General features: G+C 41.9%; 1 protein-coding gene across 1 annotated transcript; it reads left to right on the top strand.

The window, feature by feature from the left end:
- The first annotated feature begins 7,053 nt into the window (after positions 1–7,053).
- On the top strand, positions 7,054–9,098 carry C24H20orf173 (chromosome 24 C20orf173 homolog). The gene is made up of 6 exons (XM_004482438.3): positions 7,054–7,314; positions 7,453–7,637; positions 7,721–7,915; positions 8,077–8,125; positions 8,223–8,342; positions 8,794–9,098. Exons 1-6 carry the CDS (start codon positions 7,066–7,068, stop codon positions 8,947–8,949), a joined length of 954 nt encoding a protein of 317 aa, XP_004482495.3. The 5' UTR covers positions 7,054–7,065; the 3' UTR covers positions 8,950–9,098.
- The last annotated feature ends 3,380 nt before the right edge of the window (positions 9,099–12,478 follow it).

Here is a 12,478-nt window from a genome sequence, read left to right as displayed (position 1 = left end):
CCCACCCCCCTTTCCAGAAACTCTGAAGCCAGTGTCTAGCTTAATAAAAGCAAGAGAAGTGTACAGTATATATTCACATATATATATATGAGATATCAGGGGTTGAGCCTGGGATCCTGTATATAGAAAGCAGGTGCTCGACCACTTGAGCAATACCTGTTCCCATATACATAATATTTAAGATGATAAGTATTCCATAGGAAATGTGAATGCTGCTGTAAAGTGCTCTTTAAGTATTTTTTAAAATCCCGTCTCATGAATGAAATTAGGGAAATTTCAAGAGACAGAGATGGGGTTTCTTGTATGAGAAACCACATGTAGTTGTGGTCTTTTCTTTATTGAGTAGGAGTTGTTGGCTGGCAACACTTGTTTTCCTTCATGCTAGTAAATTTGTCATAACTCAGTAACATGGGCTCACCAAGGTTCTGATGGTTCTAATCTGTGCTACTGAAATATTAAGTAGGACAGACTAAACTTTCTGGTGCAAATACTTTGAAAGAGAAAGTAATTACTAAATATGCAGAGAGATAATTTGACTGTATATGCTGCATTCTGTGACACTGCCTCCATATTAATATTAGATAATTTAAATTTGTATGAAACTTGTAAAACAGAATCAAAGCCGCTACTGGGGAAATGGCAAGGCTTTGGGATAAGCGATCCTATTTGAATAGTACCAAAGCATTACCACAAGGGAGAGAACACACACTATTAAAAATCTTAAACTATCTGAAAAATAAATGTGTGAGTCTTCAAGACGGCACAGTACAAAGGTTAATGCTTCTTGGGGCACATTTATTAGAGGGTTTGCCAAGTGTGTATATAGTTGACTTTTGTTTGTGTTATATGACTGGTGACTTTATTAAAAATCTGTACAATTCAGTTGTCTTTTCTTTTTTCTTTTCTTTTTTTCTTTTTTTTTTGAGGTACCAGGGGCCAGGGATTGAACTTGGGACCTCATATGTGGGAAGTCAGCAGTCAACCACTGAGTCACATCGGCTTCCCTGAGTTGATTTTTTTCATTTGTTTTGCTTGTTATTTGTTTTTGTTTCTTTCAGGAGGCACCGGGAACCAAACTGGGACCTCCCATATGGGAGGCAGGCATTCAGTGGCTGGAGCCACATCTGCTCCCTGCACTATTCAGTTTTAGTTCTTGATTACTTCTGTTGACCTTTGTGAAGGTTTTATCTGTATAGAGTGGATGTTGGACTTGTTTTAACCTGGTAGATATTTTTATTTCTTTTCACTGTATTTATTTATTTATTTTATTTTATTTTTTAAAAAGATTTATTTTTTATTTATTTCTTCCCCGCCCCCCCCCCCCCACAGTTGTCCGCTCTCTGTGTCCATTCACTGTGTGTTCTTCTGTGACCGCTTCTGTCCTTATCAGTGGCACTGGGAATCTGTGTTTCAGCTCTCCGTATGTGTGGTGCCATTTTGGGCAGGCTGCACTTTCTTTTTGCGCTGGGCAGCTCTCCTTAGGGGGCGCACTCCTTGCATGTGGGGCTCCCCTACACGGGGGACACCCTTGCATGGCACAGCACTCCTTGCGCTCATCAGCACTATGCATGGGCAAGCTCCACACGGGTTTAGGAGGCCCGGGGTTTGAACTGCGGACCTCCCATGTGGTAGACAGATGCCCTATCCATTGGGCCAAGTCCGCGTCCCTCTTTTCACTGTATTTAAAATAAAATTCTACTAGAAAAAAATGAATGAGGGAGAAACAAAAAATTATCCTTATAAAAGAACTCCAATTAAAAAATGTGGAAGAAATGAGGGAAATAGAAAATCACCATTAGAGCATCCCAGTAATGGCTGCTGTAAGCAAAATCCATAGATGAATGCTGCAATTAGTGGACAAACATTTAAGCACAAGTGGAAAGGTTGCATGATCTCAAAGAATCTCTCTCCAAATAATTACAAAGGGAAGAAAAGCGGTTTTACAATAGAGGACACCACCTTATCCATGTGATCAAAGTTAGCACTGGCAGTGATATCTCTTGACATCCTGTGTCCCCTGAGAGCATGTCCTGAGAAGGGAACGTCACCTCTATGGTATCTTCCTCAATGATGCATGATGGCAACCTAGTCATGAGAAGACATTAGACAAACCCAGGTGGGGGACCTTCTGCAAAGTGACTGATAAATGATCTTTGGAGATGTCAAGGTCATGAAAGATGAGGAAATATTGGGAAACTGTCAGATTGGAAGAGACTAAGGAGACATGACAACTAGATGCAATGCAGGATCCTGAATTGGAACAGAGAGGAGAGATATCTGTGGAAAAACTGGTGAATTCCAAATAATTTCTGGAGTTTAGTCAGTAGTATTAAACCAAAGTTATTTCTTGGTTTTGATAATTGTTCTATGGTTATATAAGGTGTTAACATAAAGGAAACTGGGTGAGGGAAATGAGAGAATTCTCTGTATTATTTTTGCAATGAGTCAGTAAGTCTAAAATTGTCTAAAAAAGCACTAATAAGATATTACACATAAAGTTGAAGATGTGCATACTATAGGAAATATACATATATGGGTTTTAAAAAAAGCCAAGAGAATGATAAACACAGAATTCATAATAGTGGTCACCTCTATGAGGGAGGAAGGGGCACCCAGGGGTCTTCAAAGAGGATTTTCTATTCTATAAGGTGGCTTGTGGATATACGACTGTTTGTTTCATTAAAAATATTCTTTCATATGTATTCAATAATTCATAAAAATTAAAGACAAAAGATTGAGAGATAGGCCAAGACACATTGTGAAGAGGGCAAAAAAACCTAAGGTCTCTTTCTTTTGAGGCCAAACCCAAGTTAGGTGGGCCCAAAATGGATCCAATATCTCCCCTTCCTGCCCCATGGAAACTAGAACATGGGCTTGTGATCTCTGTGGGTTCAATTAGATGGTTATTTCAGGAACTCTGAAATTGAACATCATGATGCAAAGCTGCAGAATTAGATTCTTCTCTAAGGCTGGTTCAGAGTTGAGTCCAAGGGCAGGGCTGTCTGTCTCTCTTCTTTATTTCTTTTTTTTTTAAAGATTTATTTTTATTTATTTAATTCCCCTCCCCTCCCCTGGTTGTCTGTTTTCTGTGTCTTTTTGCTGCATCTTGTTTCTCTGTCCGCTTCTGTTGTCGTCAGCGGCACGGGAAGTGTGGGCGGCGCCATTCCTGGGCAGGCTGCTCCCTCCTTCGCGCTGGGCGCCTCTCCTTATGGGTGCACTCCTTGCGCGTGGGGCTCCCCTACGCGGGGGACCCCCTGTGTAGCACGGCACTCCTTGCGCGCATCAGCACTGCGCATGGGCCAGCTCCACACGGGTCATGGAGGCCGGGGGTTTGAACCGGGGACCTCCCATGTGGTAGACGGACGCCCTAACCACTGGGCCAAAGTCCGTTTCCCTCTTCTTTATTTCTACATAATAAACTTTTCCTAAAATTCACTGGCATAAAACAATTATTTATTACTTATTGTGGTTCTGTGATTGACGGGGCAGTTCTTCTAAAGATTTTGCCTAGATTCCCTCATGTGGTTACTGATGTCTGGTGGCTTAGTTGAGGCTGAATGGGCTAAGACGGCCTCACCTACATGTCTGGACCTCAGCTGAGATGGCTGGACTTGCTCGGCAATTTTATCCTGGCTTCTTCATATGATGGTAGACGCATTCCAGGAGGGTAAGAGTAGAAGCTGCAAGGCCTCTTAAGACCAAGGTTTTGAATGTCACTTTTGTGGCATTCTGTTGGTCAAAGCAAGGCATAAAATGTGCCCAGGTTCAAAAAGTGGGGAAATGGACTCTACTTAGTAGAAGGAACTGAAAAGATTTTGTGGCCTATTAAACTATCACAGTGTCCCACACTATTCTGGCGGTAGAGTCAACAGTGGTGGCATTCCAGGTAGGCCATTCCTGGGGTTGTCTTTAGTCATGTGTCTCTTCTCGTTTGCTTACAACCTGAGCCTGGTGCTCTAGCTTTCTCATCTGTTCTGTAAACTACTGATATTTAACCAACGAATTCTTCTTTTCCTTAAGTTTATCTGAGTCCATTTCTGTTGACTGAAATCAAGAATTCCAACTACTATAGTTAACAAGGATCAAAAAACACACTCTCAACAACACTGGATGCTATAGAAGATAAAGGAACACTCTGGAGCTAGAATCAATCTAGAACCTTTATGCTGAGCCAAATAATCAATCATGCCTAAGGGTAGAATAATGACTTTTCTAAACACACGAGGACTCAGAAAGTTTATTTTCTATTTGCCCTTTCTTAGGAAGTTATAATGAACAAAAAAAAAGTAGTCCTAGTTCACTACCTGACTCTGCAGGAAACAATATTTATCTGGTCACAATAATGTAAACACTGATAATAGATTTTTTATTTTTAGAATCAGTCTATAGTCTTATGCTATCCAATGTGGTGGCTAATGAGTACTTAAAACACAGCTAGTAAAAATGAGGAAGTGAATTTTGAATTTTATTTAAATGTTTTAAAGATTTATTTTATTCATTATTTATTTCTCTCCCCCACCCCTTTTGTTTGCGCCGGCTGTCTGCTGGTTGTTTGTTTGTTTTAGGAGGCACCAGTAACTGAACCTGGGACCACCCATGTGGGAGGGAGGCACCCAATCACTTGAGCCATTTCTGCTCCCTTTATTTAATTTTAATTAACCTAAATTTGAAAACGACCACACAGGGAAGCGGACTTGGCCCAGTGGTTAGGGCGTCCGTCTACCACATGGGAGGTCCGCGGTTCAAACCCTGGGCCTCCTTGACCCACGTGGAGCTGGCCCTTGCACAGTGCTGATGTGCGCAAGGAGTGCCCTGCCACGCAGGGGTGTCCCCACGTAGGGGAGCCCCACGCGCAAGGAATGTGCCACGTAAGGAGAGCCGCCCAGCGCGAGAGAAAGTGCAGCCTGCCCAAGAATGGTGCTGCACACACAGAGAGCTGACGCAGCAAGATGACGCAACAAAAAGAAACAGATTCCCGTGCGGCTGATAAGGATAGAAGCGGTCACAGAACACACAGCGAATGGACACAGAGAGCAGACAACTGGCGGGGAAGGGAAACGGGAGAGAAATAAATAAATAAATAAATCTTTAAAAAAACACAAAAAACGAACACACAATTTAGTTATTGAGAACTTTTATATTTTCATAGTTTGGGTAGATGAACCTACTTTTTCAACTGTAAATTTTATAAAATCTATAAACCGTGTATTTCTAATGAAAATTAAGCATCCAAATTGAGATATACTGTAACTGTAAAATAAACATGAAGACTTGGTTTGAGAAAAAGAATGCAAAATATCTCAATATATTTATATTTATTACTTGTTGAACTGATATTTTGGAGGCATTGGGTTAAAGATATTATTAAAATTAATTTCAGGGAAGTGGACTTAGCCCAGTGGGTAGCGCGTCTGCCTACCACATGGGAGGTCTGTGGTTCAAAACCCAGGCCTCCTTGACCCCTGTGGAGCTGGCCCATGTGCAGTGCTGATGCACGCAAGGAGTACCGTGACATGCAGGGGTGACACCCACAAGGAGTGCACCCTGTAAGGAGAGCTGCCCAGTGCAAAAGAAAGTGCAGCCTGCCCAAGAATGGCACTGCACACACGGAGAGCTGACACAACAAAAAGAAACACAGATTCCTGGTGATGCTGATAAGAATAGAAGGAGTCACAGAAGAACACACAGCAAATGGACACAGAGAGCAGACACCTTGGCGGGGTGGGGGGAGAAGAGGAAGGGAGGAGAAAAAAAAATCTTTAAAAAAAATTAATTTCATCTGTGTCTTTTTTTACTTTGGCTACTAGAAAATTTTATATGTGGTTTGCATTATATTTCCGTTGGATAGTACTGCTATAGGCAGATCACATGGATTATATTTATAAAACAGAATTTAAATGTTATCATCTTTTTAAAAAATGTAATCAACTCTGATGATGTAAAAGTTCTAATTACCAAAGCTGGGAAGCATAAAGGGGAAATAATTGACAAAGAGATGTGTGCAGGTACAATATTTTCATCTTAGAGAAAAGGGTTTCAAGAAGCCCTTTGTCTTGAAGTGACAGAATGAGAGATAGAGGATAGAGTCCCTTATGTAACATTGCAAAGGTGACCAAGTAGTTATTATGAAACATAATGATATGATCATATATAGCAGGAAGGCTATATATAACATGGAGATATCATGGTGCAAGAATATTGTTTAGAAATATGGAAGTAAACATCAGAAGAATAAGTTAAAAGGGATTGCCTCTGAGAAGAGGTCTCAAAATAAAGAGGTGTGGGGCGGAAGGCAGGAGACTGCAGCTCCACATTAATAGCCTTTCTGAACTATGTGCTTTAATAAAAAACACACAATTTGCCTGTTTTTACCTTGGTAACAATTCTCAAAAAGAAAAGGTCAACTCCTGACAAGTTGAAGGATTGCATGTACCAACTATTCGCTTTCATCAAAATGATAAATTCTCTTGGACCCCAGAGTTCCAAGTGGGCCTTCCCTCTCTGCCTCCTGCTTGTCCACACAAGCTTTGGAACATTTCCTCGCCCTCCTTCCCTGCTCTCCTCTTCAACACTTGACGTCTAAGCCTCTCTTGTCAACTGGGCTCTGGGCTGAATGCCAAAGTGAAGGAGGGCCTTGACCATAGCTCATATGCAGGAGGTCACAATGTAGCCTCTGTGATGAGGTCCCTGCTATAACTGGGCCGGCAGCAAAGACCTGCTGGGCATCAACCTCCTTTGGGAGGCCACGGGACACCCTGTCACCTCTCCATCCTTTCAGTCTCCAGCCAAGGCCTTGGTGGAATTCCCTTTAGTGGTTACCAGGTGGAGAAGGAGGCAAGAGGTGAGGTGTTGGGAATGGGTGAGGTGTGGAGGGTTGGGAAAGTGATAAAAACTTCCAGGAAGGGGGTTACTGAGGAAATCTTTGACCCCGGCCCTTCATCCTTCTCAGTGCCAGGTGTCAGAGCCAAGCAACTGCCTGCCAGGGGCACCATCATTGTGCCAGAGATGAGGATTTGCTACTCGGGGCTGGGTCTGCTCTTTGCCTGTATGTTTTCGTTGTGGTTGATGGTCTCCTTCCTGGACCAGGAGTCCAGCCAGAACAATCTCTATAAGATGGCCGGAATTCCAAGGACCTGCCAATGTCTCAGGATGGCCTCCAGAAAGTGTGGCTGCCCACCTAGTATCTCCAGGTGCTCCCTCTGCCTTCACATGCCTGGCGAGTCTAAATGGTTTGACAATCGCTTTCAAAAGGCTTTTGAGCCCCTGCAGAGGTCAGAAGATCCTTTTTCTTCTGATGCTCTGATTAAATGGATGGTCAGTAGACTATTTTGACCTCTGTCCAGTCCCTGCCCCAAGCCCAGACCGCATCCATTTACCCCTTTCACAGTCCTAGGTTCTAACCTTCTTCCAAAAGTAGCTGAAGCCTACTTTTATTTCCTTCTATGCTTCTAGGGACTTCAAGGCATCAAGTCAGAGGAGTTTGAGAAAAGCAAGCAGCAGTCAACTAAAGTGTCTCCTAACTACCCACCAAGCCACGTGGGGTCCAAGTGCCGCACCTGTGCAGTGGTGGGAAATTCATGGTACCTACGAGGCTCTGGCCTTGGCTTCAGGATTAACCAGCATGACATTGTCCTCAGGTGTGCAGGGTAGGGGTGGAGACCAGGAAGTTCAGACCAAATCCTCCTCTTCCCCCAAATGACCACCCTGCCCTCCTTTCCAGGATGAACCAGGCCCCTGTCCAGGGCTTTGAGACAGATGTTGGGAATACAACCACCATGCGTATCATGTACCCCGAGACTGCCAACCTTCAAGATCCTGGCACTCAGCTGTTGCTGCTCCCAATGAATTCCTCTGGTCTGAAATGGTTCATGGATATACTGCAAAAGGAGATCATCTGGGAGCCAAAAAACCCTGGGTGTGGCAGCAAGGGGCACCACTATAGGGGATGACAGTGGGGACTCTAGGGAAACCCTTGCTGGAATATTGGGGGCATCCCCAGGACTTACCCAAGTTTGGGAGCAGGGAGCTGCTGTTTCAGGTGACTCTGAAACTCTCCCACTGCCAATCTCTTTTTAGATTTCAGTTATTTCAGTTCCCTGCTGGAACCAAAGTAAACAAAGACAAGGTGAGGCATCCAGGAGGGGAAAAGGGAAGGACAGGACATGGCTGTGGACTGCTATGGGACAGGCCTCAGCTCAGTCCCCTCCCCCCTTCTTCTCCAGATCCTGGTGATCAGCCTCAACTTCCTCAAGTATATCCAGGAAACCTGGATGGACAACCAGGGTCATTTTCCATCCTTGGGTTTTGTGGCTGTGTTCTATGCCTTGCACACTTGTGACCAGGTAAGATATCTTAAACTTGCAGACCTTCCTTTCTCTGTCACTAAAAAATTAGGTTAACATTTTCTGCCTGGCTTTCAAGACACTGCATGATCTGGACCCTCCTTTCCCTCCTCTCTCCGAGGCTCACACACTGGGCTTCTTGGGGTGCCTCATGCCTTCACACATGCTGTTCCTCTGCCTGGAATGCCTTCTCTTGTCTCTCCGGATAATCATCCTTTCAATATGATGAGGAACAGCTAGTAGATACTCTCTTTTCTGGATTCCAGGGTAATTCTGTGAGAGTTTATCTAACCATATCCAGAGTCTGTCTCCCCTGGAGAATGTGTGCTCCATTCTCCCTCCCAGCTCTAGAATGTTGAGTGTTTGCTGAGTGAATGGTCGGTGGGCAGGGGGGAGGGCAGGATCCACCCTGTCACCCCATGGCCATCACCTGTCTTATTCCATCTCCCAGGTCTCTTTGTTTGGTTTTGGGACAGACCCTTTTGAAAGGTGGTCCCATTACTGGGATGAAGAAAATTGGTTCAAGATCTCCATGCACAATCCCCGAGCAGAGAACCTCGTCATCCTTCGGCTGCAGTGTGAGGGGAAGCTTGCGATCTACAAATGAGGTGGCCCCCAGTCAGTTTGGCCTCCAGGGAGGCTGACAAGTAGTCAAAGGGCCCTTGGAGTATTGAGCAGGGACTGGGACTTTGAGTGGATCCTAGTCGGAGATGACTATGCTTCTAAATAAAACCTTAGCTTGTTTTTCTCACTGGATTCCTGGTGGCATAAAAGGCTGCATTCTTTTCTAAATTCTCAACAACAAATCTATTACCATGTCAAAAAATAGAGTTCAACACCACATTGTTATGGAATATACTTTTGTAATTTGAAAATCAAGAGGGACTTCTTTTTTTTTTTGTCTTTATTTTTTTAATGTCACATTAAAAAAATATGAGGTCCCCATATACCCCCCACCCCCCCTCACCCCACTTCTCCCCCCATAACAACAACCTCCTCCATCATCATGGGACATTCATTGCACTTGGTGAATACGTCTCTGAGCATTGCTGCACCTCATGGTCAATGGTCCACACCATAGCCCACACTCTCCCACAGTCCAACCAGTGGGCCATAGGAGGACATACAATGTCCGGTAACTGTCCCTGCAGCACCATCTAGGACAACTCCAACCCCCGAAAACGCCCCCACATCGCATCTCTTTCTCCCACTCCCTACCCCCAGCAGCCACCATGGCCACTTTCTCCACACCAATGCCACATTTTCTTCGATCACTAATCACAATAGTTCATGAATAGAATATCAGTAAGTCCACTCTAATCCATACTCTATTCTTCCATCCTGTGGACCTTAGAATGGTTGTGGAGGGACTTCTGATTTAAGCGAGCAGAGTTGGCATATGTGTACATAACCTCCCCTCAACCTTAGAGATCTCATTGAAATGATAAATAAATTTGAAGCACATCATAAAAGAGGGAGCCCATTGATTTAGGAGAGAGTGTACAACATATTTCTTGTAGACAGAAAAAAACCTGAATAATGAAACAGAGTGTATCACAGCCTAGAAGACATTTGAAGGCAACTATATCCAGAGGAGCTGAAACTTGTGTGTGAGAAAGGAAGGGAAATAATAATCTATGTATCTATTTGCTTATATTTGAAAAAACACTGGAAAGATAAACCAGAAACTGACAAAAATATAATTATATATAAGGAGTGGGGAGAATGGGATTGAAGACAGGGATAGAAGCAAGATTTCTCTGCGTATACCTTTTTATTGCTTTTACTCTCATACTATAAATTTTTACCTGATCAAAGAGTAAAATTAAGTGAACATGGGGGAAAAAGGCAAACTCTAAAGCTGAAAAAAATTGGACCTAACTTTATATCAAATTGGTAACAATTGCCAGAGAAAGAACTATTTCAAGTTCCTTCAGACCTTAACACACTGTATATCCTTTGTAGGCTATATTCAATGGACAAAAATAACTAAGAACCACTTCATTCAGTAGCTTTATTGTAGTATTGGTATTATTGTTTTTAAATTATAAATATTGTGGAATAAAGTAAGCAATTCAATTAATATTATTAGAAACCAGACACAAAATCAAATAGGTAAGCAAAAAATCCTGTGACATTAAACTCCAAATGGGAATATCATTATGCATATTTTTAAAAATTTTATTAGAGAAGTTGTAGGTTTACAGAAAAGTCATGCAGAAAATACAGAGTTCCCGTATATCACCCTATTATTAACGCCTTCCATTATTTAGTATGGTATGTTTGTTAAATTTTATGAAAGAACATTTTTATAATTTTACTATTAAATATAGTCCATGGTTTATATTAGGGTTCACTGTGTTGTATAACCTTTTGTTTACTTTTTAAATTTTTTATTTTAGCAATATATATACACAACATGAAAATTTCCCTTTTCACCACTTTCAACTATGTAGTCCAGGGCTATTAATTTTGTTCATAATGGTGTGCTTCCATTACAACCATCCATTACCAAAATATTTCCATCAACCAAATAGAGACTGTACAATTGTACAATAGCTGTACAATTTAAGCATTAATTCTCCATTCCAACCCCCATACTGGTCCTTGGTAAGCGATATTCTCGAGTCTGCCTCTATGAATTTGCTTATTCTAATTATTTCAAAGCAGTGAGTTTATACAATATTTGTCCTTTTGTCTGGCTCATTTCACACTACATAATGTCATCAAAGTTCATCAATGTTGTTGCATCTATTAGAACTTTATTCCTTTTTACAGCTGAATAATTTTCCATCGTATGAATATACCACATTTTATTTACTCACTCATTGGCTGATAGGCATTTGGATTGCTTCCATCTTTTGACAGTTGTGAATAATGATGCTATGAACATTGATGGGCAAATATCTGTTTGAGTCCATGCTTTCAATTCTTTTGGGTATATATCTAGAAATGGGATTTCCAGGTCCTATGGCAATTCTATACTTCACTTTCTGAGGAACTGTCAAACTGTCTTCCACAGTTTTATATTCCTACCAACAATGAACAAATGTTCCTGTTTCTCTACATCCTCACTAACATTTGTAATTTTCCATTTTTTTAAAATAGTAACCATTCTAGTAGATATAAAATGGTATCTCATTGTGGTTTTCATTTGCATTTCCTAATGACTAATAATATTGAACATCTTCTCATGTGCTTTTTGCCCATTTGTATATATTCTTTAGAGAAATGTCAAGTCTTCAGCCATTTTTTAATTGGATTGCTTGCCTTCTTGTTATTAAGTTGTAGAATTTCATGATATATTCTGGATATTAAACCTTTATGGGGGAAGCAGCTCAAGCAATTAGGTTCCCATCTACCATATAGGAGGTCTGGGATTCGATGCCAGGGCCTCCTGATGAAGGCAAGCGGGCCTGTGTGGTGTGCTGACTCACACAGAGTGCTGGCCTGCGTGGAGTGCCGGCCTGTGTGGAGTGCTGGCCTGAGCAGAATACTGCCCTGTGTAGGAGTGCTGCCCCATGCAGGAGTGCTGGCCCACATGGAGAACTGGCACAGCAGGATGATGCAACAAAAAGAGACACAAAGGAGAGATAATAAGAAGACATAGCAGAAAAGGGAGATGAGGTGGCACAAGAGAATGATCACCTCTCTCCCACTCCAGAAGGTCCCAGGATTGGTCACTGGAGCCACCTAATGAAAATACAAGCAGACACAGAAGAACACACAGCAAATGAACACAGAGAGCAGACAACAGGGAAGGGGGACAGAAATAAATTAATTTAAAAAAACAACCACCCTTATCGGATGTGTGATTTCCAAATATTTTCTCCCCCGTTGTGTGTATGTTGTATTTTTTAAACAAATTAAATTTATTGATACATATTAATAAAGCATAGAATTCATCCAAAGTGTGTAGCAATGGTATTTGGTATAATCACATACTTGTGCATTCCTCATTTCAATCATTATTAGAGCATTTTCATTGTTTCAATAAAGTAATAAACAAAAAACATGTAAACAAACAAGAAAATTCTTCACCTCTCAAACCCTGTATGCTTCCCTTGCTGTACACAGCTGCTATTTCTGGCTATTGCACAATTATTTATTTATTAAGCAGTTTTATTGTGATATAT

Source organism: Dasypus novemcinctus, chromosome 24 (genome assembly GCF_030445035.2).
Source record: "Dasypus novemcinctus isolate mDasNov1 chromosome 24, mDasNov1.1.hap2, whole genome shotgun sequence".
Lineage (NCBI taxonomy): Eukaryota > Metazoa > Chordata > Mammalia > Cingulata > Dasypodidae > Dasypus > Dasypus novemcinctus.
This window is presented reverse-complemented; position numbering and strand designations above follow the sequence as displayed.

Bases quoted from the DNA above. Each gene is read 5' to 3' on its own strand.
- C24H20orf173 (XM_004482438.3), top strand. From the start codon at position 7,066: ATGGTCTCCTTCCTGGACCAGGAGTCCAGCCAGAACAATCTCTATAAG. The intron at 7,638-7,720 runs GTGTGCAGGGTA...CCTCCTTTCCAG, and splicing joins CAGCATGACATTGTCCTCAG to GATGAACCAGGCCCCTGTCC. The intron at 8,126-8,222 runs GTGAGGCATCCA...CTTCTTCTCCAG, and splicing joins CCAAAGTAAACAAAGACAAG to ATCCTGGTGATCAGCCTCAA.